This window comes from Protopterus annectens, chromosome 2.part1 (genome assembly GCF_019279795.1).
Source record: "Protopterus annectens isolate FY-2018-M chromosome 2.part1, PAN1.0, whole genome shotgun sequence".
NCBI classification, from domain to species: domain Eukaryota; kingdom Metazoa; phylum Chordata; order Ceratodontiformes; family Protopteridae; genus Protopterus; species Protopterus annectens.
Window position 1 is genome coordinate 332,811,798 of NC_056729.1, and position 27,391 is coordinate 332,839,188.

At 43.6% G+C, this 27,391-nt stretch overlaps 1 protein-coding gene across 2 annotated transcripts in view; it reads left to right on the plus strand.

The window, feature by feature from the left end:
* The window catches only part of SEL1L3 (SEL1L family member 3), a 1,757,172-nt gene that overhangs the window by 1,678,526 nt on the left and 51,255 nt on the right, over positions 1–27,391 (plus strand). For both annotated transcript variants that reach the window (XM_044062158.1, XM_044062159.1), the window contains exon 22: positions 24,054–24,156. In XM_044062158.1, coding sequence (XP_043918093.1) covers positions 24,054–24,156 — 103 coding nt within the window. The remainder of the gene's footprint in view (positions 1–24,053; positions 24,157–27,391) is intronic.

A 27,391-nucleotide genomic window follows, 5' to 3' on the forward strand; every position in this document is an offset into this window, starting at 1 on the left:
ATTTTTTTCATTTCCCACACATCACTGTTACTGGCCCAACCCTCATGCCCCATCTGCGCCAGGTCTTCCAGCTGCTTCATGTTCCGCTGGAGTTACTCTGCTAATTGCTGGGGTGATCACAGAAGGCATCGGGGGTTGATACATCTTGAGTTTCCATTTGTGGGGTCTTATTTGGGGCTACCCTGTTTCTCCCCCCTTCCCTGTGTGGCATATGTTATGGGCTGGGGACACCCTGCATTGTGGGTATGCAGCATATTGCCAACCTCTGCAGCAGTTTGGCCAGGCCCACCGCTGTCCACTGACCATGCCTCTTCTAGTGATGTCCCCAGCCTCCACTAGGGATCATCACCGAAAGATGCCCACATACCACCTTCTCCCCCTGGGTTGGACACACTCATCCCTCCCTGACACTATGTCAGTCGATTGAGATGCTAACTGAACATGGGTCATCTGGGTTGTAGTCAGTGCTTTATACCACTATGTTACCAGAGTGGTGACACTTGGACTCTTATTGTGGTATTTGTAAAATCTTTTGTACCAGGATCCATTTAGGCTGTCATAGTATGTTAGTCCTGAAAGCACTCATGAAGGGGGACCCACTTAAGGAGAAAGAGAAGGCTACTGACAGGGAAAAATATAGAACTGTCAGAGCAGAGAAAAGGAAAGAGAAAATAAGGCTAGAGGATTCAAGACACCTCAGTCATCGAAGTTATACCTTGCCAAGTTGGCAAGAACTGTAGAATTCTTCCTGTCCCCAAACAAGACCTTCTAGTACACCTCTCCAAGGAGAAGAGTGGGAAGCTTCATCTTGGTATTGAAGTTGTTGAGGTCCTTCTCATGTCATACCACTTCTGCAGCTTCTTTCCGTTCATGTAGATCACTGTAGAACCCTACACAGTTGAACTGGAACAAGCTGATGATGGCCTTCATCGAAGTTCAGCTTCCACTTTGTGCTCTGTTGGTGTCCTTGGTACCCAGAGTAGAGTGAAAAGAAGCCCAATCCCCCTTTCTTGTTAGTTCCTACCATAAGTCTAGTTTCCCCATAACCTGTGGGAGGTAGCATCCAATACCACATGTCTTGTTGGCTGTATATAACTGCAGACAAGTGGGTATTGCAAATAATAGCTTAAGGTTGTACAATATACAGAAACTTCAGGATTATTCCTTTTTTAATACTCTACAACATTGTGAAACACAGGCTCTACTTTTGATGGACCAGTTGTCTTTAAAGAAGACAATGCAGTTTGTGAATTCCAGTCAGACAATTAGCTATTTCTAGTCCCTAAAGGACAGCACTATTAGATCTGTACCAAGTGTGTCAGTCCTAAAAACATCTTCATAGACAAAATAATTTGGAATGATAATCTGACTCTATGACATAGAAACCTCTAACTATGAGGTTACTGACCCAGGCTAATTTAGTTGTCATATGCTGGAGGAGCTGGCTGATGGAGGTGGGATTGAGCATTGATGCCAACTTGCCCACCTCAGGGAAGGGGATGCTATAAGGTTTGCTAGTACTGCAGATGCTCTGTATCCAGAAAAATATATGCATGTGAAAGTATTCACATATCCACAGATCAGCATTGCAAGCTCTACAAAGGTAGTGTGTACATAACTCTGAGGGGATGGGGATTAGAGCAGAAGAAAAAAAAATCTTCCAGTGAAGTGCTCAATATGACATCACACCAGAACTACTTTGTAGTTCTTCTGGCCTAGGGGAGCTTAAAGTCTGCTATTAAATGCTGGTGGTCCCACACTGGGGTGTGTGAAACTAGTCCTTCAAGCCGTAGTAGATAAAGATGTCCCAGCAGGTATGATTATTAAAGACCCAAGCAGCATTGCAGGCCCAAAAGTAGTTTAGAAAAAATTTCAGGTCAGTAACACTTGAAATGTTACTGTTTTACATAGAGGAGGAATCCTTTGTGTTAGCCTTGGACATGAAAGATATTTACCAACACAGCCCGCTAAGGCCAACCCAGAGGAAATAACCTTAGATTTCAAATAGCTCTTCATCAGTTTAAGTTTTCATGGCTGCCATTTGAGCTACCCACAGTCCTCAAGAGTATTTACGAAATGGTCTGTCCAGTGTTTGCACAACTTAGGAAACAAAACATAACTAGCTTTTCTCATCTTCATAATTGCCTGCTGGTAGTGTAGTTACAGGCTCTGTTGCTGCATGCTCCTGTGAGTCAGACAGAAATGTTCCCATCCTCCCATTCTGTTACTGTTGTTTTCTTAAACACCACTGTCTTTCTAGTTGCCTGCCTCTTTATGTTAATTTGACCATTTATCTTATTTCCTCTCTGCTTTTACTAGCTGGTGTGAGTAAGCACAAAATTATCATTTTGTGAAATCACTCCCCTTCAACTATTTAAATTTATTGGCCATACTACTGTATTCCATAGTACCAGAATACAAAAGTGACCACCCCATTTCAATCTATTTTGCTGTTTTTAAATTAGTGACTCCACTAAAACTTAACTTTTTAGACAGGTAAAACTTAAATTACCTACTTTCATATCTAACTGCTTTAGTGCACACTGCAGTGTGTAGGATAAACCATTTTTTCATCTTATCTTTAAGCATCTATTGCAAGACCACCAATTATTTGAGAGCACACATTTTGCCTCTCAGTGGTCATCTTGGGATTAGTGCTTCTGTTTTCTCCTGGTGAGAGAAGGAGTACAGTTACATTATTTCCTGGAGACTGACCACCAGAAAGCTTAATAACCGCTTTATAGGTGACAGCTTGGAATCTGTGCTTATATTCTGATCCTGGTGAGAGTAGAGGCAGAGTGCATTGATTCCTGACTCTTTCTGTTTGGAGAGTGAGTGTCTGTGCTTAACATACCTGATTGGTTTAGTTGCTATTTGAGTCATCTACCAGAAAAAGGCTGCAAGCCTACAGACCCTTGCATCATCTGGGACAAGACTGTGAATCACCAAACAGGCTGTGGCCTGCTTCTCTTCTTGGGATTGTTGCTAACATTTTGCTTCTGGTGAGAGAAGAAGCAAAGGCATATTTGTATCCCAACAGAGTGAAGCTGTGCTTAGACCAGCATTAGTAGTAGCCAGGCAATAGCCATTCATGCAACTCCCCTGTTTTCATCATTCTTGACAAGCTAATTCATTCTTTTTCAGTAAGTACTGCTTGATTGCTTTCTAACTTCAGAATATCTACTTAAATACTGTATCCTTAAATTTTCAGGATCTATGTATTAGTTTCCCCTCAGGTGTTTGGCAGTGCTCTGTACAGACTCAAACACCTTGAGTGACATTTTTCCTGTACAAGTACAACTGAAATTTCTCCATTATCTAGTTGCACACAGGACAACTAGTTTGCAGTGACAAGCACTGTCCAACCACATAGTTGCAAACCAGATACTCCTGACAGTGACTGATATTCTCACTCCAACAGTCTAATCAATAAAAAAGGGTCTGTCGCCATAGATATGAACTTTCCTACTGTCTCCATGACTGGCTTGATGAAATGGGCATCCTGAGGCAATGTAGAAATTGCCTCATGTTTACTGACAACCAGTTAATTCTCAAACAAACTGATACAGTATGTGAGAGATGTATTTACACAACATTATTGGAGGCAAAGCTCTCACATACAAGTACTACTAATCTCAATAAGTTTGCCAGTAGTACACATGCTGCACCCATCACACACAATTCAAAGCAGAAATATAGACCCACATATACTGAGGCATTTACCTGTAACCTTCCTAAACCACAAAGACCTCTTAGACAAAGTACACATAAGAAATACCCTCAGCAGCCCCAAACACACTCTTTCAAAACAAAACCCGCATCAACACATAGAGCGACATCTCATGGAGCCTCTACCTCTAAGCCCATAAGGCAAGTCACCAAACAATCCAACATTCTAGTCATTGGAGACTCCATTGTGAGACACACTGATGTCCCTCTCACCAGGCTGAGTAAGGAGAAAGTTAGTCAGTTTCCTATCAGGGGTTAAGATCTACCACATTACACATGGACTCAGGTCATTGGATTAGTTACCAATATGACTCAGTCATAGTCCATGTGGGAGTAAATGACCTGAGACGTACCTCCCTAGACTATATGAAGAGAGACATCATAGAGGTTTCAGAATATGTGTCTCAGGCTGGTATGAGCCTAGCATTGAGCAGCATTTTACCTTCTCCAAGGATAATGCCACAATACGAACAAAAGATGATTGACTTTAATAATTTGCTTTGTTTCTGTTGTCATTTTAATGAGGTGCAATATTTATCAGCATGGAAGGAGATGGCCAGCAGACCACGCTGCTTTGCCAGGGATGGTCTGCACCTCTCCCCTCTAGGCTTTTGAATATTAGTTAAAACATCGTACTGGGCGGCACAGTGGTGCAGCGGTTAATGTTGTCGCCTCACAGCAAGAGGTTCTCCGGTTCGATTCTCGGCTGGGGTGCCTTCTGCGTGGAGTTTGCATGTTCTCCCTGTGTTTGCGTGGGTTTCCTCCGGGTACTCCAGTTTCCTCCCACATTCCAAAGACATGCATCTGGAGCGTTTCTCCCCGGGCCTCCGCTGAAAACAGGCTCTATGGAACCTAGTCGGACATTCCCGGTCAACAAATGTTAAATAAATAAATAAAATAAATAAATAATCGTCTTCCCCCATAGTGCCTTTTTTAGGCAATGCCAAACTGAAAGTACTTCTGACATAGCAAATCAAAACCAAGAAAATCGAAAGGTATTACTGCTCAATGCTAGGAGCCTGAACAAAAAAATCCACTCCCTGGAAGCTGTTTTTACCCTAGAGAATGCTGATGTCTGTGCGGTCTCTGAAACATGGTTTAAAACCACGGACAGCACACCCACAGTGCAGGGTTATAATGCCTTCCACACATTTAGACCAGCTACTTCACAGGCAGGGACTAAAGGTGAAGGTGTCTCTATTTACATCAGAAATAAATATACTTCAAAGCTGGTCAAACAGACAATGCACTTGAGCTGCTCCATGTCCAAATCACCATAGGTAAAATCTAATACCACTTCCTTGCAGCTATAGGTCTCCCTCTATGACCCAAGAAACCCATACCATGTATTTAAACTTATTACAATCACTAACCATCCAGCCCAATACCATATTCATGGGTGACTTTAGTTATCCCACTATTAACTGGGAATCCTGTACCACATCAAAAGTACATGCACAGAGATTCCTGGATTTTGTAAACACAAACACTCTAGACCAGATAGTCAATACACCAACCAGGGTGCAACCATTCTAGATCTGGTCCTCACTAATATGGGAGAGTGCTGCACACCCCCTACTGTAATTCCTTCCCTGGTAAGGTCAGACCACAAAAATGGTCTCCTTTGAAGTAAAAATAAAACCTGGACCCCCAGGTAAACTGGGAATATTCAGGAACTATTCTAAGGCTAACCTCCTGTTATTAAGTGAGAACCTGGCAAAATTTCAAGCCCCTATAAACACTGAGAACACTTCTGCCTATGCAGAACTGTACACAGAAACCCTGTACAAGCATGTTAATAGCTGCATAGAGGCAGCTGTACCCACCAGGAAGAAGTACAGAACTAACTCAAAAAACAAGCCATCCTGGTGGAACACAAAATCTATCTGATGTATGACAGGAGGAAGAAATCATGGCAAAAATTTGGAGGTGCAGCACCCAGCAGGATAAAAGCACTCATTAAACTAAACAAACAACTCAGAGGACAAATAAAGTCTACCAAAGAACTCCCAGGCCAAGAACAACCACAAAGCATGCTTTAGCTATGTCCACAACCTCGAAGGTAACACACAGTTGTGTGCAGAGCTCATTGTAAATGGAGCCACCTATACTGAGCCAGAAGATATAGCAAACCTCCTAGCTGATAAATTCAGCTCCAACTTTACTCCTCTCTCCCCCTCAATCTTCCCTCAGGAAATATCATCATATATAACTCCCCCTACTATCACTAGGCAACGGGTCCATGTTAAGTTGTCTATCTCGCCTTCATCTTGCTGGATGGGTTCGGAGCCGACCTCGGCTCCGACTCGGCCACTCTAAAAGCTCGAGAGTTGGTTCCACCGGCTCGAGGCTCCCCTTATATCCCACAATGCTAGGCGAGAGTTACCTCAGATCTCGTTTGCCGCTACAGCATCGAGGTGTTGGTTTTTCTACCGGCTTGTTGGTAAGTGTATTTTTTGTGAAATTAGCATACTTAAAACCCTATATTTTTAGGTTTAAATATATTTCCCTTAGTGTAGTGGATTTTTACCCCTGTTATCCGAAAAATCCCATTTTTTTCCCACAAGAACTTTTAAAGTTCTCTCTCGGGCCTTCTGGCTTTTCCCCATCCCCTAGTGGTGTGTGTGTGTTACTCTTAACTAAACTTAGTAAATTGTTTATTTCTGAGTTTTAAAAGTAAAATTAGTGTAATTAGTGTGTCTGTGTGTGTGTGTGATTACACTTTTTTGTATAAGATGTCTAAAGACACAAAGGTCTCAGGCTTCAAGAAGTGTGATGCGTGCTGTCAGAAAATGTCTCTGACAGACGGTCACACTTCTTGTGTCTATTGCCTGGGGCCTTTGCACCTGCAGGACTCCTGTGCTGTATGCCATGGCTTCAGCCCCAGGGTCCTGCAGGAAAGAAAAAATAAGTTGATCCTACGGGGTCTCCTTAAGCCTGAGGATTCCCTTTCTGTCTCTGGGAAGCCCTCTAAGGCTTCTAGGTCCTCGGCTCCAGCTTCTGAGCCGAGACCTAAAGCTACAAAGCCTATGTCTGCATCGGCTCCGGCTGGAGCCGATGAGTCTACAGCTTCTGTGGTTCCCTCGGCTCCGGCTGGAGCCGAGGTAGTAGAAATTCCCTTGTCGGCTCCGACCAGACCTTCGGAGCCGACATCTAGGAAGAGATCCAGGTCACCATCCCTTGGCTCCGTTCATTCGGCTCCAGCATCTCGTCTGCTGTCTGAACGGAGCCATAAATCTCACTCCTCTAGGTCATCGAGGCTGTCAGATCATGACCTCCAGAGGGTAGTGAGTCGACTTCTTAAGTCCGAGGCACTGGCCCAAATGCTTCAGAGCCCGACTCATCAGTCGATGCCTGCCCCTGTCCATCAATATATTCCTCCTCCGACTCTGTTGAGCTCGGGCAGGCGTTTCGGAACCGAGACTGTGGCAGCGTCGGAGCCGATACAGGTGTCTTCGGCTCCGTCGTCGGCTCTGATTTTGGCTCCGAGGGGGTGAGTGGCTCCGAGGGGGTGAGTGGCATCGGACCCTTGTCCGACCCCGCTCTTCCTCTCGGAGCTTCGGCGCTGGTGAGTTCGGCTCCGACATCGGCCTCGGAGCCATCACTGTCGGTGCCGAGGGAGGTTCTCAGCTTCTCGGAGCGGGGACCTCTGGCTTTGCCTGACAGGGGTGCGTTCGAGGTCATGCGGAGTGTGTTAGAGCCTGGCTCTACTCCACAGTCGGCTCCGTCTGCCCCTCCCTCTACGGTGCCTCAGGTCAAGTCGACTCACTCCCTCATCCCGGACCGCAGAGAGCCAACTCCTCAGGAACCCCCTGTGGGAATTTCATCCTCTTCCGAGGCCTCTCCTGATTTGGCAGAAGAGCCCCCTCGGAAGAGGAAGTGTAAGAGGAAACACATTGACTCACCTGAGTCCATCACATCTGACACAGATTTAGATGATTCTGAGGGTTCCCCTGTTCCCCTTCTGAAGATGTCTCTTTGCAGACATTCTCGAAATCCTCAAACAGAGGGGAAATTGGCCAGCCCTCAGCCCTTCGGAGGATGAATCTGTGTACCTTGAGGCGTTCGGCTCTCGTCCTTCCACCTCCTGGGTGTCTCCCTTGACCCCCTCATGCAGGTGGTAGCTAAAAGGCATGGACGGCTCCTGATTCAGTGGACCCCACTCCCAGGAGACCCTCAAAATTTATAACGGCACCATCAGACAAACAGTTCTTGACAAAAGGAGTTTCTGTGGATGCTATGGTGGTAGCTGCTGCCACTAAGAAGGAACTAGCTGATCCTTCAGTACCTGTCCATCCACCTAACAAGGAATCTAGGTCCATGGACAGGTACGGAAGCGGATGTTCTCGTCAGCGACATTTACTATGCGTTCGCTGAATTACCTGTGCCATTTCACTCGTCTTCAAAGGGACTTGATTAAAGAAGCGAGTGACATGTTGAAGGACCCTACAGCTGCGGGTTTTCAAGATAAGATGAACACGCAGCTGGCCACCCTTAACTCCATAGCCAACTCCTCCATGCGCCTCCTTTCTTACGCGGCTGATGGAGCGAGTAGGGCCGCAGGGACAGGTGTGGCCTTACGTAGGCATGCCTGGATGCGGCTATGCAATTTTGCGGACCCCTTCAAGACGTCTTTCACTAACTCCCCGTTTGATGGATCATCTCTCTTTGGTCCTCAAGTGAAAGAAACCTTGACTAGGTGCGAGACTGATGGCAAGACTCTTTCTGCCGTCGGAGTCCGTTTTTCTACTCCTTCTAGGCCTTACCCCAAAGGCCAGAAAAGTGGGAAAATGTGGTTCCGTAAACAATCTCAAGGGACTTCGCCTGACGCACAAAGTCGTTTCCCCGCCAGAGGCAGAGGCGGGAATAACAATGGTAGACGTCGCCCTCGAGGCAGGGGGGCTCCGCAGAACCAAGGCAATCGGGAAGCCTTCTCTGATAAGCCTTTTCAGCATCCCTGAGGTGTTGCCCGACTGCCCACCTTCGGAGGCAGTCGGGGGAAGATTGTCACTGTACCCAGAAGCCTGGCTATCCCTCACTCAAGACAAATGGGTACAGTCCATCATTTCCGAAGGCTATTCTATCCCCTTTCTTCGGATTCCAATCCAATCAAAAAAATCCCTTCCAGATGTTCCACCCGCTCAAAGGGATCTAGCGGTTTTGGAAATTTCAAAACTGCTTGCAAAACGAGCAATTCAGCCAGTTCCAGCAGACCAGAAAGGATCCGGAATCTACTCAAGGTTCTTTTTAGTTCCAAAGAAAACAGGGGACTGGAGACCAATTTTGGATCTCAGTATCTTGAACAGATCAGTCAAGAAAACAAGATTTCGGATGGTCACGCTGCAGTCCATCCTTCCTCTATTGGGAAAAGGAAACTGGATGTGCTCTATAGACCTTCAGGATGCGTACTATCACATAAAAATGAACAGACGCTCCAGAAGATTCCTCCGCTTCAGGCTGGGAACCAGTCATTTTCAATTCAGGGCCCTGCCCTTTGGTCTCACCACTGCCCCCTGGGTGTTTACCAAATGCATGGCAGTGGTAGCTTCTCACCTGAGACGACAAGGATTCCAGGAGTTTCCATATTTGGACGACTGGCTCCTCACAGCTCCCACCAAGCATCTCCTTCTGATGGCCAGGGATTACACTTTTCGCATTTGTCAAAAGTTAGGCATTTCAATAAATTGCGAAAAGTCTGTTTTGTCGCCTTGTCGTACTATTACTTTCATAGGCGCAAATCTAGACACAGTAGACATGTCTGCAAGACTAACACATCAAAGAATAACAGACATTCACAAACTGGTCTCACTCTTTTTCAACAACAACAAAATCAAAGCCAGGTTGGTACTGAAAGTGTTGGGAATTATGGCGGCTGACATACCTCTGCTTCCATTAGCCAGATTCCACATGCGGATCCTTCAATGGATGCTCTTTACACAATGGTCATACCAGCAACTTCCAATGTCCCACACCATTATGATCACGCAGGTGTGCAGAAATCATCTCATGTGGTGGATGTCTTCCCCTCAGCTCTTGTTGGGAAGACCCTTTGTTCCACCCCCTCCGGTTGCTACTCTGACAACGGATGCCTCCCTGATCGGGTGGGGGCATTATCAGGGCAGGACGGTCCAGGGCACATGGCAACCAAACGAATGCCACTTGCACATAAATGTTCTGGAGATGAGAGCAGTGCTTTTAGCGTTGCAAGCCCTTCAAGACTCTCTTCCCTTGGGAACGATTGCAATCCAGACAGACAATATGTCTGTAGTGTGGTACATCAACAAACAAGGCGGAACCAGGTCATACCCCTGTGTCGAGAAGCACTCAGATTGTGGCAATGGGCGATTTCTTCTCAGCGGTTTCTGATAGCAACGCACATCCCGGGAAGTCCAATCAAATTGCGGACAAGTTGAGCAGAGCTATCCTCATGCCTCACGAGTGGTCTCTGAAAGACTCTGTAGTGAGAGAAATTTTCCTCAAGTGGGGTCAGCCTTGCTGCGATCTTTTTGCTACTCCCCAAAACAGCAAGTGCAGAGAATATTTCACTCTATTCCCTTTACCAGGCCAACCCAGCAGAGACGCTCTAGTCCAAGTTTGGCCCCGGGGACTTCTTTATGCATTCCCTCCCTTCCCACTAATCTCTCAAGTGATACAGAAAGCTATCGCTCAGAAGGCCTCATTGATCCTCATTACTCCTTACTGGCCTCGACAGGTGTGGTTCCCCTTTCTACATCAATTTCTATTGGAGCGACCGTGGCATCTGGACCTATTTCCAGATCTTTTGATCCATCAGTCGGGTCAGGTACATCGCTCCCTCCCCTCTCTGAACCTCACTGCTTGGTTCCTCCAGTTCCAACCTTAGCCAGGCTTCCTCAATTATCTCACTCTGTTCGAGATATTTTGATAGCTTCCCATAAATCTTCCACTCGGAAGATTTATTTGAGTAAGTGGAAACGCTTCACTTATTGGGCTCAAGGAAGGGACATAGATCCTTTCACTGCTTCCATCCAAATAGTCCTTGATTTTCTAGCTGAACTCTTCCATGCAGGTTCATCTCCCTCTACTCTTAAAGTTCAATTGGCAGCTATTTCTAACTTTCATGTGGGTATTTCTGAATCTGCCTTAATGTCCCACAAGCTTTGTAAAGCATTTTTGAAAGGAGTTTTTCTTCTCAGACCTCCTATAAGAAATCCTCCTTCTCCTTAGGACCTAAATTTAGTTCTGGCTTCTTTGATTCTTCCACCTTTCGAACCTGCAGTCTCCTGTTCCTTAAAATTGCTATCATGGAAGACTCTCTTTCTGGTAGCTATTACTTCAGCTAGAAGAGTTTCAGAACTTCAAGCACTCAGCTGTCGACCTCCTTATCTATTATTTCATAAGGACAGGGTATCCTTACGAACGAACCCGTCCTTTTTGCCTAAGGTAGTCTCGACGTCAAATCTAAATCAAAGCATTGACCTCCCTGTCTTTTTTCCAGAATATTCCAATAGATCTGAACAAAAATTACACTGCCTGGATGTTCATCGTCAATTGAGGTACTATTTAGATAGAACAAAACAATTCAGAAAATCTGACCAACTGTTTGTCTCCTATGCGGAAGGCAGAAAGGGACTTTCAGTTTCAAAGGTATCATTATCCAGATGGCTAACATCTTTGATTTCCCTTGTATATGAAATTAGACACCAAAAGCTGCCTAATAAACCTAAGGCCCATTCCACCAGAGCTTTGGCTACTTCTTTAGCCTTCCAAGACAGACTGCCTATTGACACCATTTGTGCAGCGGCTACTTGGGCTACTCCTCACACTTTCATTTCTCATTATAAGTTGGATTTAGCTTCTAGGCATAGAGCTAACTTTGGTTCCACTGTTCTCAGGAGTCTGTTCCGTTAGGCCACCCGGGACAAGGTGCTAGGGATGCGGTCCCATCCAGCAAGATGAAGGCGAGATAGACAACTTAACATATAGAAGTTATGTTCTTACCATAACGTTCCATGTTAGTTGTCTTCTTCTCGCTTCTTCTTCGTCCACCCTCCTTCCCCCTGGCCTGGACAGACCTAGAGGAGTTGTGATTGTGACCTCTCTTTCTACCACCTCTTTACTTAGGCATATGCTGTTTGCATATTCCCTGAATCAGGATGTAGGTCACCCTTCTTCTCCCTGTTGTCAGAGGTGGACTCTGTTTTTAGTTTTTCTGTTATATACTGTTTCTATTATAAGATGGGGTTAGCTTACAAACGAGATCTGAGGTAACTCTCGCCTAGCATTGTGGGATATAAGGGGAGCCTCGAGCCGGTGGAACCAACTCTCGAGCTTTTAGAGTGGCGAGTCGGGCAGGTCGGCTCCGAACCCATCCAGCAAGAAGAAGGCGAGAAGAAGACAACTAACATGGAACGTTATGGTAAGAACATAACTTCTATTTAATGCTCTCTCTAAGAGTATGAAGACTGCATCAGTGGGCCCAGACTATCCCAGGATACCTTCTAAATAGCATGAAACATGACCTATCAGGCCCTCTGGAATTACTATTTAACTGTAGCCTCCAAACAGGCTTCATGCCTTATGAATGGAGAAAGGCAACAGTCATCCCTCTGCACAAAGGTGGGCCATCTACAAACTCTGGAAACTACAGGCCAATATGTCTCACTAGTCTTATATGTAAAGCCATGGAAAGAATTATCATGGAGATGATCAACAGAGATATAGTAAACCTCCAGACACTGGACCCAACCCAGTCTGGTTTTGTCAAGGGCAGATCATGCCTACTCAACCTGGTGGACTTCTTTGAGAAGATCACCAAAGCAATGGATGAGGGCAAAATCATTCACACTGCCTACCTTGACCTGGCCACTGCATTTGACACAATACCAGACTTCGGCATTGTTGACAAACTCGGGGTTAGGTACAAACCCATATGTCACCCGTGGATAGCCAACTGGCTCACAAACAGGACCCAGAAAGCTAGAATTGGGGAGTCTGCCTCTACAAAGAGGCCAGTCACAAGTGGAGTCCCTCAGGGATCAGTCCTTGGACCGCTCCTTTTTGGCATTTACTTCTTAGAAGTCCAGGCCAATGTCAGTGGTCTCTGGCTGACTAAATTTGCAGATGATTGCAAATTAGGAGCTGTCATTGAATCTCACACTGACACAAATGTTCTCCAGGAGGGGCTGACACAGACAAACAATTGGTGTCAGAGTCATGGACTAAACGTAAACGCCAAGAAATGCATAATAGTACCCTTTGGAAAGTCATCCATCGCTGGCAACTATCACATTGACAACACACCCCTTAGAGCTGACCCAGTAGTCAGGGATGTCAGGACACACATAGATAGTAATCTAGCCTTTGATCATCATGTGTCTACAGTGGTGAGGAAATCTTTCTATGTTGCGCAACTTATAAATAAGGGTATGGCATCTAAGTCCAATGAAGTCATTGTTCCACTGTATTCAGCATTCATCAGAACTACCATTGAGTACAATACCCCCTTTGGTATGTACCAGGCATATCCAACAACTGGAACATTCACAGAGGTTCCTCACTAAAAGAATACAGGGTGTAAATAACATGTCCTATGCAAACCGCCTCAAGGTCTTATCCCTGTATTCTGTCTCCTACAGGCTTTTGAAGGGAGATCTATGTCTGGCATACAGGGCATTATCAGACCTCACTCTGATGGAACTCCTGCTTATCCACAAAAGAAACAACACCAAGATTACCCATTCTAAAGACTTAAACCTTGCCTGTGATATAAATAGGACCTGTTGGAGAGACAGGTATGTATCCCAGAGACTACCCCATCAATGGAACAGGCTCCCCATCCATGTGAGGCAGAGTTTCTCCCTAATCCAATTCAAGTGCAACTTGTACATTGGATGAGAAACTGAAAATTCATCCCTGGGTTGGCACCTATGTCTCTGATACAAACAGGTAACCTGTAAATGGTTCATCTCCCAAGCCCATGCTTACACTTATCAAGGGTATCAGAACTTGTCAGTTTTCAAATCAAATGTAAAGACTTATTTTTATGAATTAGCTTTTAATAGTGTGGAATGATTGTTTATGTTTTAATGTTGTATTTCTTGTATTTTGTTAAGCACTTTGGTGGCATTTTTATGTCTGTAAGGTGCTATATAAATAAAATTTGACTTGACTTGACTTGTCAGAGATTTGGGATGCATGACTAGGTTTAAAAAGGCCCTTGTGGTTGTTAGCCTAGTAAACACCTAAGAACCTCTATGAACCTATATTATTCTGATATTTTTATGCAGTTCTTGGTGATTACAGTAAAGTACAAGAAATCATCCCTGATCCCTCTAATGTTAGCAACTTTTTGACCATCTTAAACTCTATTGAGATGATCCTCCCACCAAAAAAAAATTTAATTTCAGAGTATGATGATAAAATTTTCCCAGAAGCATGCAGGTATCACAATGGAGTATCTGTGTGCACTATTCTAAATATTACTGACCATTTTTAGTTTGTCATGCAAGGTTCCACATCAGAAAACTACTGTGGACCCTCAGAAATATTTGTAACCATTCTTCAGATTCTTTAGAGACTGTCATTGCTCTACCTTTTCTGTAAGGTAAGAATTTTTGTCAGCTGCCATCACAGAGGATTAAGCCTATGAGTTCTTAATAAGCTGCTTTCTGTAGTCCAGGGTTTGATTCCCTCAACGTCCATTTGGCTAGTATGTGACTCTGAGTAAGTCATTTAAGCATACTGTGCTCCAAAGTCAACCCTGAAAGGGGACACTTCTGTCCAGTGTGCTTATCCAATTAAAAAAGGAATAAGTAAAATATGGAACATACTGACCTGTCTAGAGGCATACCCCTGATTCCAGGACCCTATCATCCTGTTCAAAGTGATGCATCCACAGTTGATAGCAGACTCTTTGGATTATGCATGGGAAGTTAGACAACTTCAACAACTGACTGATGCAAGGCAACTTGTATCAACAAAAATGCCTGTTCACATCATCCTGAAAGAAATGAAGGTACTGACCCTTCTGCTTTGAAAATATCTTTCTCTCAGGTCACCTTCAAGTCAGTGTAAACAGCACCACAGTTAAATGGTACATCAGCAAGCAAGGAGGAGCCAGATATTGTCAACAATTTGAAGAAACAAACACTTTTGATATGTCATTGGTTTATTCAACACATTTTATGCCTCCCTACAGTATATCAGGACTGAAAAACTAACAAGCAGACTCCCTCAACAGACAAATAACTGGCTTATGAATGGGAACTGGGTTACTCCACAGATGTGGGACTTACTAGAAATTGACCTGTTTGCCATTCATCACAACAAACAACTACAAACTTTTTGTTCCCTACATCTTCACAAGATTGGATAATATATGCCTTTGCTTTCCCATGGACTGAAACCTTACTTTTCTGCCTTCCTTTCATTATGCCCTAGCTGTAAGGTGTTTCTCATTCTGATGCAGGACAGAAGTCAGCATTATTCTCACAGCTCTCGTGGTCAATTCAGTCATTCCTGTTATTGACAAAGCTAGCCACTCCTTGTCTATATTCTGTGCCTCTACACAAACCCTTCCTAACCAAGCAGTAGGCCAAAGGTCTGCATCCCAAACTGAAGGCATGGAAACTTTTGGCTTGTGGACACAATTTAAATACCTAACAGTGATTTATTTTCTAAGACATAAACATCCTAAACATATCCATAATACCTTAACAAGGAAATGTGATCTACAAAAATGGAAAATATTTGTTTCCTGGACAGCTATAAATGGCCAATATCCATTGGATTACCTAGCTCCAGGAATCCCAAATAATTTCATTAACACAGTTTAATATAGTTCTCCATCAAAGTACTTACCTCTGCTGCTTCTATACGTGTAGAGTCTTTTCCAGAGGGAGCATCACATTCCTCAAGGGGCATTCCTAAAGGGTGTCCTCCATTTAAGGCCATCAAGAGACATATTTCTCCTCCCTGGGATTTAAACTTATGTTGAAGAAGTTAACCTACGAACTAGATGGCACAATGTACATTAAGTACCTGTCTTGGAAAGCACTTTTTTCTGTTGTAACTTCAGTGGTAAGGATTTTGTAGTTACAAGCCTTGATGTGTAAGTCACTTTACTCTGTCTTACATAGAGAATATCTGACTCTAAAGACTAACCTGCATTTCATAAAAAGGAAGCATATGATATGAAGTTGTTCTATCTCGCCGTTCATTCTTATTGATGGGTTTGGAGATGATCCCTTGGCTCCGAGTCGGACTACTACAAAGCTCGAGGTCTTCAAATAGTTCGGGGCCAAGTCCTTATGCCATGATGCACCTAGAGTTACCTAAGATCTAGTTTGCCGCTGCAACAGATCGGAGGTTCTCACTAGCTCGGGCCAGTAAAAACCTTACTTTTTCAAATTCTTTGATTATTACATTGATATTTGTTGTTAGTAGTAGTTTTAGATAGTTTTATAAGGTCTTATAGCTTCTTAGAGTGTTTCCCTTTCCCTTGGTGTGTTTTATTGTAATTTCTAGTTGGCCTTTTTTTCCCTAGGCCTAGTTTAAAGAGTGCTTATTCAGTGACCTTTTTGTCACAAGCTTAGACTTACAGTGTGCTTAGTTAGTGACTTTTTGTCATAGTTAGGTTTTAGATAAGGTTAGTTTCGTGTGTTAATTAGCAGCTATCTTTGTTGTTATAGTTAAAGTCTGCTTAGAATCAATATTGTGTGCTTTTAGACTGAGTTTTCTGTCACAGTTTAATATTTTATCTAGTAATGTTTTATCTATTAATATAAATATTGTGTGTGTGTGTGTGTGTGTGTGTGTGTGTGTGTGTGTGTGTGACTTGAGCCCAATTTTTTTTAAAGGGCTTTTTTGTCTGTGTAATGTTCAAATTTCAGAGAGTTCATTTTGACAGTAATATTGCTTGATACTGTTGTGGTAAAATATGACTGACCAAGACAAACATCCTAAGTCTGGTTTTAAAAAGTGCCCCAAATATGGCCAAAAAATGTCTGTCACTAACAGTCATGTCAATTGTGTGTACTGTTTAGGAGCTTTACATTTACAATATAGCTGCTCTATATGCCATTCTTTCTCCTCCAGAGTCCTCCAGGAGAGAAAGAGGAAGTTGATATACAGAGCCTTGTTAAAACCCTCTTTCCAAGAAGCTTTGAGCGACCAAGATGGATCCAGTAAGTCCTCAAAGTCTTCTAAGACTTCTGAGACAAACAAATCCAAGAAATCTTTGACTTTTGCTCCACAGACGTTGTAGCCGACAGTCTTATCTTTTCGGAGCCGTTCCCCAGATATCCAAAATACCTAAGTCTCCTCTATTACAATCGGTACCACCTTCGATCAATTCATCTTGGTCCAGTATTAGCCTTTCTGATCTGGATGTGGATCGTGTGGTGCAGAAACTGTTACAGGCACCGGTCTTTGCAAAACTCTTATTGGCTCCGACCCAAGTGGCTTTGGAGCTGAAGACCCTTATGCCAGCTACAACTCTTCTTCCTCCGAGCCATACTGGTCCTTCGGAGCCAGAGAAGTCATATTTGTTGATTGTGGAACCTTCGGAGCTGATGCCTACTCCAATGTCTTCGGCTCCATTCACGTCCTAGGTGCCGATCAAGGACTATAGAAGCCGACATTCTCTGGTCGGGTCCGGGGAGGATAGTCGGACTGACTTGTCAGTTCCGACTCTGCCTCTCGGGGCTTTGGCTCAGATGAGCTTGGCTCCTACCTCAGAGCCCACTGTCTCGGTGCCGGGGGTATCGACAGTTTCCTTGGATATCTCGGTCCCTTTGCATCGGAACAGGGGTGCCTTCGATGCCATGAGGAGAGTTATGTCTCCTAAGACATCCTCAGATCCGGCTTCCTCCTCCCCTAAAGCGCCTGTGTCTGCATCTGCTTCACAGATCCTGGCCAAGCATAGGGACTCAGAGCCTCAAGAAGCCCCATTGTGTGGCCCATGCTCTTCCGAGACCTCACCAAAGCTCCCACTGATGAGGTTCCCAGGAAGGGAGTTTGTAAGAGGAAACATCTAGACTCCCCTTAGGAGTTCCTAACATCTGATACTGACTTGGATGAATCAGAAGGGTCCCCATGGTCCCCCTCTGAGGATATCTCATTTGCAGAGATACTTGAAATCCTTAGGCAGAGGGGTGACTGACAGTCCATAAACCCTACTGAAGATGAGTCGGTTCTCCTGAAGGCTTTCGGGTCTCAGCCCTCCACCTCTTGGGTGTCTCCACCCTTCGATGAGCTTATACAGCTGGCCTCACGAAGGGCATGGGAGTCCCCAGACACCATGGAGCCTATCCGTAGGAGGCCTAATAAGTTTATATCTGCTCCCCAAGATACATCTTTTTTGACCAAAGGTGTGCCAGTTGATGCCATGGTGGTGGCAGCCACCAAAAAGGAAGTGTCAGCATCTTCCTCTTCTATCTATCCTCCTAACAGAGACTCCAGGATCATGGATAGATATGGGAAGCACATGTTAATTCAGCGACTTTTGCACTACGTTTGCTTAACTACTTAACCCATTTCATGAGACTACAAAGAGATCTCCTTAAAGAGCTGGGAGATAATCTTCAAGGTACATTAGCTGCAGGAGCTACAGACAAAGTTGCCTCCCAGCTTGCTACCCTCAACTCCATTGTCAACTCGTCCATGTGCCTCATTTCATATGCAGCTGATGGAACGAACAGGGCAGTGGGTCCAGAAGTTGCTCTTAGGAGGCACTCCTGGATGCGCTTGTGTTCCTTAGTGGAGCCCTTCAATACCCCTTTTGATGGCTCATCCCTTTTTGGGCCCAAAGTTAAGAAAACTTTGACCAGGTGTGAGCAGGAGGGAAAGACTCTGCTGTCGGAGTCCGTTTTTCCACCCCTACCAGACCCTACCCCAAGGGTCAAAGGGGAGGGAAAATGTGGTTCCAAAAAGCCCAAGGAGCCTTTCAGGACACACGTGGTGAACCCCCCTCCAGGATCAGAGTAGAGGGCAATAATGGAAAACGCCACCCTCGTGGCAGAGGGGGTCCACAAAACCAGGGCGACAGGGATCACTTCTTTGGAAAGCCCTACCAGCGCTCCTAAAAGGAGACCCGACTGTCCTGTTCTGGGGGCAGTCAAAGGTCGCTTATCTTTGTACACAGATGCTTGGCTCAAAATAACAAACAACCGGTTACAAAGTATCATTTCCAGAGGATACTTCATTCCATTTGCCACATCCCCTCCACCGACAAGAAAAATTCCAGACGTTCCACCCAGTTACAGGGAACAAGCAACAGTAGAGGTCCAATCGTTGTTAAGAAAATGAGTCATCCAATCAGTCCCAGCAGACCAGACAGGATCTGGAACTTACTCAAGATTCTTTTTAGTTCCAAAAAAGACAGGGGACTGGAGACCTAAATTGGACCTTAGCAGGCTAAACAAATTGGTGAAGAAAGAGAAGTTTCGGATGGTCACGCTTCAGTCGATACTTCCCTTCTTAGGGAAAGACAATTGGATGTGCTCTCTCCAGGATGCGTACAACCACATAAAAATGGCCAGGCCATCCAGGGATCATCTGCATTTCTGTCTGGGAGCCAATCATTATCAGTTTTGAGCCCTGCCCTTTGGTCTCACTACAGCCCCCAGAATTTTCACCAGATGTATGGCAGTGGTCACGGCTCACCTGAGACGTTTAGAATTCCAGGTGTTTCCGTACCTAGACGATTGGCTCCTCACCGCCACCATTAGGCATCAACTCATTCAAGCCAGGGAGTCCACTCTGTCACTCTGCAGCCAGCTGGGCATTGCAATAAACTCAGAAAAATCTGCCTTGTCGCCATTACAGCATATCATCTTTATTGGAGCAGAACTGGACACCACCACGCTAAGACTTCCAGTAGAAAGAGTCTTACTACTCTGTCAGCAGGTCCACATTCTGATATCCAGAAACAAGGTTCCAGCATTAAAAGTTCTAAAATTGTTAGGTATGATGGCAGCAGCAATTCTGGCCATACCTCTGGGTCGTATGCACATGCGGATACTGCAATGGCTGTTGTTCACTCAATGGTCTTACCAAGAGCTTCCCATGTCAAACCAGATAATGATCACAAACTCCTTCAAAAAGGATCTTCAGTGGTGGTTGACCTCACTTCATGTCACAATAGGATGTCCCTTTGTTTTACCCCCACTAGCGGCCACAGTGACCACGAACACTTCCCTGATGGGGGGGGCATATTCAGGGAAGGACATACCAAGGCACATGGACCGATCAAGAGACACATCTGCATATCAATGTCCTAGAGATGAGAGCAGTATTTTTGGCGTTGCAGTACTTCCAGGACTCTCTTCATCTGGGTACGATTACGATTCAGACAGACAACATGTCAGTGGTCTGATATTTGAACAAACAGGGAGGAATCAGGTCATACCCCCTTTGTCGCGAGGCCCTAAGAGTATGGCAGTGGGCTATATCCACCCAGCACTTTCTGTTAGCAATGCACATCCCAGGGAAATCCAACGTGATAGCAGACAAGCTGAGCAGAGCAATTTTGTTGCCCCATGAGTGGTCCTTCAAGAAAGAAATAGCAGACAGGATATTCCGCAGGTGGAGCCAGCCGTGCTGTGACCTTTTTGCCAGTCACATGAACATGAAATGCAGAAGCTATGTTGCCCTGATTCCCCCTCCGGGAGTAGCCCCAAGGGACGCACTCGTTCATGATTGGCCTCCGGGTCTTCTCTATGCCTTTCCACCAGTCCCATTGATACCCAAGGTTCTACAGAAAGCAAAATCTCTGGGAAGGACTATCATTCTAATAACCCCTCATTGGCCTAGTCAGATTTGGTTCCCCTTCCTTCAACTTCATCTTTTGGAGGACCCTTGGATTCTGGACCCAGTTCCGGACCTTCTGACACAGTTGTTGGGGGAACTTCATCCCTCTCTGCAGTCCCTGAAGCTGACAGCTTGGCTTCTCCAATTCCCATCATAGCCAGGTTCCATAACCCTTCCAATGAGACAAAGCAAATTCCCTTATCCTCTCATAAATCCTCTATGAGGAAGCTATACCTTAGCAAATGGAAAAAAAAAAATCTATATGGGCCTCTAAAAACAATATTGATCCTTACCAAGCCCCTATGGCCTCTATACTAGAGTTCTTGGCCATAATCTTCAATAAAGGAGCTGCAGCAGCAACAGTCCGTGTTCAACTTGGTGCCATTTCTAACTTTCATCTTGGATTCGAAGGATTGAATATTATGTCACACAAACTATCCAAAGCCTTTCTCAAACGGACCTTTCATCTCAGACCACCTGTGAAATTTCCCTATTCCCCATGGAATCTAAATTGTATGCTTTCCCGCATCATTCTTCCTCCATTTGAACCAGCTTTTTCATGTGACCTCAGATTTTTGTCATGGAAAACTATCTTCTTAGTAGCTGTTACTTCTGCCCGCAGAGTGTCAGAGCTTCAAGCCTTGTCCATTAAACCTCCTTACTTGATTTTCCATTCTGACAGAGTTTCACTTCAAACAAACCCCTCTTTTTTGCCTAAGGTTTGCACTGAAACTAATCTTAACCAAATTATTGATTTGTCAGTTTTTTCCCCGATCACTCCAACAATCTGGAATACATGCTGCACAAACTTGATGTACACAGACAGCTCAGATTTTATTTGGATAGAACAAAAGATTTTAGGAAATCGGAACAGCTTTTTGTTTCCTTCTCAGACTCAAGGAAAGGTATGCCAGTGGTGAAAACAACTCTGTCTAAATGGTTATCTGATTGTATCACCTTTGCTTATTCAGCTGCCAGTATGCCCTTACAGCAAAAAATTAAATATCACTCAGCCAGAGCAGTCTCTACATCTTCTGCCTTTTCTGCCAGACTTCCTATTGATAACATTTGTAAAGCAGCCACTTGGTCAAGACCTCATACCTTTATCACTCATTACAAAGTTGACAGGGCCTCCAGGGACAGGGCCTCCTTTGGATCCACTGTCTTGAAAAATATACTCCTGTGTGCCACCTGAGATAGATGGTGCTTGGGATGCTACCCATCAGTAAGAATGAACAGTGAGATAGAACAACTTCACATAAAGAAGTTATGTACTTACCATAACGTTCCATGTGAGTTGTTCATCTCGCCTTCATTCTTACACCCCCCCCCCCGGGCTTTTAGAAGACCGAGATGCTGGATCCATCCTGGTTGCTCAACCCTTCTGTACTTTCTCTTAGGGAGTGATAGAATGACATATGGTATTGTTATACACAGCAAACAAGATCTGAGGTAACTCTAGGTGCATCATGGGATAGGGACTTGGCCTTGAGCTATTTGAAGACCTCAAGCTTTGTAGTAGGCCGACTTGGAGCCAAGGGATCGGCTCCAAACCCATCAGTAAGAATGAAGGCAAGATGAACAACTCACATGGAACATTATGGTAAGTACATAACGTCTTTTTAACCATTCCATTCAGCTCCCAGTTTTTATCCAAACTGCCAAAACTGAAGGGGAATATCTCCTGTGTATTCTAAATGTTCATGAACAGCCATATACCAGGACAGCACCTTTCCGGAAAAACAATGGGCTCCTGTATTGCTTCTTCCTTCCTATGATAAGTGCAGTAAACCTTTACAAGAAACTGTAAAACTGATTTTGCCAGCATGTAAATAGAACAAAAAAAGAGAGACAAGTTTGTCATTCAGTTTGTGGTATCAAAATGGAGTCAATTACCAGCTGCTGTAAAGCTAAGCAAGCCATCAGAAATTTTTAAAATATTGATAAGTAGCTGGGCAGGTGACAGGGCATATATTACGAGTATGACACAGTCTGCATTTCTTGATGTCTGTTAACCCAGATGCAGCATAATATAATCTAGGAACTGGTAAACACATGCAGACGAACACACACACACACACACACACACACACACACACACACACACACACACACACACACACACACACACACACACACACACACAGAACATACATATGTACATACACACACACACACACACACACACACACACACACACACACACACACATGTATATATATATATTCCAATGCATAGACAACTGGTATCATGTTTATTTATCTTGCCACAAGAGCATATGCAGGCACCAAAAAATGAACAATGTTAATTAAGCATGTTGTTTGCTCTTTTGTAGCTGTACAGCCCTCTTTTCTTCTTTTGGCTATATTCCAAACTGTGCATATGTTTCTGAGCAATGATGCTATTATTCATGCATCTCTGTTATGATGAATCCCTCACAGAGTTCACACAACTCTGTTTCTAGAATGTGAGCTGGCTGTGCATAGTTTTATAATCACGTTCTCTGGATGACAACTAAATCTAGCCCTTTTGTCAGCAGCATTAAATTAATTTGAACTCCATAAAACATCATAAGTTACCAAAGCAGAGTTCTCACACTTCTTTTAATTATTAATAATGTAAGAAAACATGACTGCTTGAAAGAAATTTACTTCAAGGAACATCCTGATTGAGGGTTACAAGAACAGGATAGTGGCCTCTGAATATGGGAAAGTAGTGACATAGGTTCATAGGAGGTTACTAGGCTAGCGGCCCTAGAGCCTTTACAAGCATAGCCATGGTAATCCTAAGTATCCTCACTTGTTTTTTTTTTTGGGTAGTTCACAGAACAAATTTATGAACAGAGTAGGTCTGTGATCAACCCCAGCTACCCCTGTCTATGAGGGACATGTGTGACACCCCAGGGGTGAATTTGTGGTTTCCCATCCAGTTATCTAGGTTGCGTTTGAATAGGGTCAGTGACGAGCTCTGCTTTACATGAATAGAAAGTCTATTCCAGAGAAACGTCAGTCTCTGGGAAACATCTGTCTCTCCAGCATGTTCTGTTAATGTCACAAGCTAGGTCGAGATCCCTAGAGCAAGTGACTCTTGAGCCATTTGACTTGCGGATATGCAGCATTTCCATTAGGGCAGGGTTCATGATTGCCCTATAGGCCAAGCACAAGTCACATGTCAGTAGCCTATAAGATACAGAGTAAAGTGACAGGGCTTTCAACCTGTCCACGTAGGTCATAGTTTGGAGTCCCTGTAATACTACCAAACACATTTTATTTAGCTTTGTTTCTTTTCCTTCTGTAAATGTGCCAACTGTTTTCTGCAACAAATGGCAAGTTGAAACAGCATAATGGTGCCATTGTTTTACTCCAAGCAGCTTTGAGTGAGATGTACAGCATGAATCCTTTTGATAATTCTAAATACACATAATTTCCTATATTATGGTGGGGGTCCATAAACAGCTACCACTATTACTGCTTGATTTACTAATTATAGTTTTATTAGGATTCATTCTTAATATCTGTTAATTCTTTTTCCAGGTGCAACTTTTACAGTGCCAAGGAGTCAGTCAGTCCTTGCCTTCTAGCTCTGTTTCGTTTACATTTGACAGTGGCATGGAACAGCATGTTACGTGATACTATGGTACGTAGATGTACACCGGTAATGTTGGTGCAGAGTATCACTCTCACCTTTTTGTACTAGACTAAAGGTGTAACATTATGGCCCAGTCCATATTATCCTTTGAGAAAGAGAATGTATCTGCTTGCATGTCCATATTTGCATGAATGTATTTTTTGCAGTTTAGAGTATTTTATTATGATGCACTAGGACAATTTGAAAGAGAATAACAATGGCATGAGAAAGAGATCATCATCATCAACCCGTTCACCCATTTTGTTCTACATGGGGTTGGGGTAACATATAAACTGTCACTACCTCCATCATTTTATACAGTTGCAGGTCTTCTCTCACACATTCCATCCATTTCTTGGCAGGACACCCTTGTTTTCTCTTGCCTTCTTGTATTAAAAAAAAAGGAAATGTAACCAGTCGACATGACAGACAATACACTTTAATAAAACAAAATAAAAACAATAAACTGGTTACATTTTCTTTTTGATTACTTATTGTTTTATGTTAACCAGTGTTATTCGTATGTTCAAGATTTTTCTACTTCTTCCTGTATTTCCCAAATCTTGTTCACCAAATCATCTTCTGTTTTCTTACATGTGATGGAATCACTGTAATCTCTTCCTCTTGAGTGTCTCTGCAACTGGCCTCTTTTCTTATGTCCTCATTTCTTTGCCTGTCACTCAGTGTGCATCCTGCCACCTTTTCAGGCACTTCATCTCTATCACCTGTAGCTTCCTGTACTGATCTGCCTTCACTGTCCAGGTTACTGTCCCATACTGAAGCACTAGTCACACTGTTGATCTGTACACCTTAGTTTTCAGCATATTTGGCATTCTTCTTTCACACACTACTCCAACACTCTGTGTCATTTGCCTGCAGCACCTCTGATCCTAGCTTTGACCTCCTAATTCAGACTTTTCTTCTCCTCAACAGCCCATCCTAGATTCCTGAGGCTGCTAACCTGTTTCACTATTTTCCCATCTATTGTAATTGTCAGCTTCTTATTTCCTCCATTTGCTGCCATGACAGCTGTCTTGTCTTTTCTCAGTTTCATCCCATGTGCCTTCACTTCTGTATTCCATTTCTTTACCATTTGCTGAAGTTTATGTTCAGAGTCTCTTTGTAGTGCCGCACTATGCATACAACAGCTTTATTGATTTGTCCCCAGGACCTGTTTGCTAATATAGATCCATCACCGGTATGAGCAGCAATGAGCTCAAGAGCTGAAATCTGATGCACATCCACTCCCACTAAGAACCTGTCTGAGTCCAAATACCTTTCACATCCATGTCATTGGCTGCTTGTACATAGCCTACACCAATTCTGTCAATGTTTTTGGGACTTTGAATTATTGCAGAGCTGTCCAAATCAGCTTTCTTGGGAACTTGTTATATGCCTTCCCCAAGTCTCGGAATACCCAGCTAGTTGGTCTCCTCATCTCCAACTTCTTCTCCACTATCTCTCTCACTGCAAGCACAGAACTGCATCTTGATCTGAATCTGAAGTGTTAAGGAATAAGAAAGAGAGTGAAATGAGGAATACTGAAAACAAACGAGGATAGTGGTGGGATGTATTGTAGGCTTGGGGCTGGAAAAGGATTTCTGGAGGATAAACAAATCCAAGTTAAAGTGAATGAGTCAAAGTCTTGTATACTGAAACTGGGGTCCACAAAGCTCCCATAAGCTGTGGGATCTAGATGTTCTTTGGTGCAGTTTATTGCTTATCATTTATATTCTGGAAAGAAAATTGTTACATATTATACTTTATAGTTAGTTTGAAGATTTTTGTACTTTATTTAACATTTGTTTATCAGCTAAGTCGACTGATTCAAAGGCCCTTTATAGCTACAGTCTGAGTTATAAGGCAAACAAAAATTCATACATGATATAAAATTAAGTGCATCAGTGCAGATGAAGAGGTTTACAGCTGATAAAAGATACCGCAGAGTGAAGAAACTGTAAGATATCTGATGCCCTTCCCTGTAGTGTAGAGGTTATTACTCTGTCTCCCATTTCCTAAATGTCTTTGTGTTATAGGGCTGCATGACTCATGTAATGGTATGCCTGATGTAAAATTCTATAGCCATTCCTGGGCATTTAATTTACTGTTTAGCAAGTTGGTTTCTGAGTCAAATCACTATTCATTTCTTACCTGATGCTCTGCTCACCACTCACTCTTGCTCAGTGATCTGCACATTCTCAAACTGATTAACTCTCACTAATGTTGGGGGAGGGGGTGTTACCCACTTCACTAACTTCCCACTCTCAGTTCTCCAGGCAGCTTCCTGAACCAACAAATTTAAACTCTTCTTCTTCACTCTCATTGCTCTCATAAAATCTCCACCCCTTAAAGCGACAAGTTTTAAAATATACCAAAACAACTATTATATCACTTGAAGCAATACAGACAGAATGATAGCATGCTTACAACCCACAACCACTCACCTTCTAATGCTCACTAAACATTATCAATATAACAATAACCCAATCTTCTTTTAAAACAACCCAACACCCTGTATTACTCCAGGTTAAATATCTTCCTTTATTTTCTTCATTCTCTGTTTTCAATCACCCTGTCACTCAGACATATAGCTCCTTTTATTACTTCAGCACTAGTTATACTAGTAATGCAAACCTCACCCAACTTCCCCTCTCTCACTTCTCCTGCCTCAACAACAGATATACACACACTCAGGAGTGCACTCTCTCCTAGTTCCAGTATTCCATCATTCTTTCAATATTGCACAGTTAATCTACTTTTCCTCTAGTTTCTGCTTTATCCAACTACATTGAGCTTTACCACTGCCTACATCACATCACACCAACATGTCAGAAATTTCCAACAAAATGACCTATAATCTCTAGCATATAATTCTCTGTTCTGTGCACATCTTAATGAAAAATGCATTTGTAACAAGCTCGACGAAATCAGTTCTGTTCTCTCTTTTTCTTTTTTTTTTCTTCACAGTCCCCTGATCTACTAGTCATTACAGAATCTTGATTCACTAAAAAAAACATAATCAAGCGTAAAGCTGAGTACCTCAGATCAAAACAAATCACCCTCCTACACTCCCCAAACCATTATTTTATAAGGTAAATAACGTCTCTAGTATAAATCCACTTGAAAAATCACATTCCTTGCTCTACAAGAAGTCTGTCACCTGCTAATTTTTTCAAAGAATCCCCCAATCTTCCCACACAGCAGAATGGTATCATCTTCTGCACAAATTCACCAAAATTCCCCA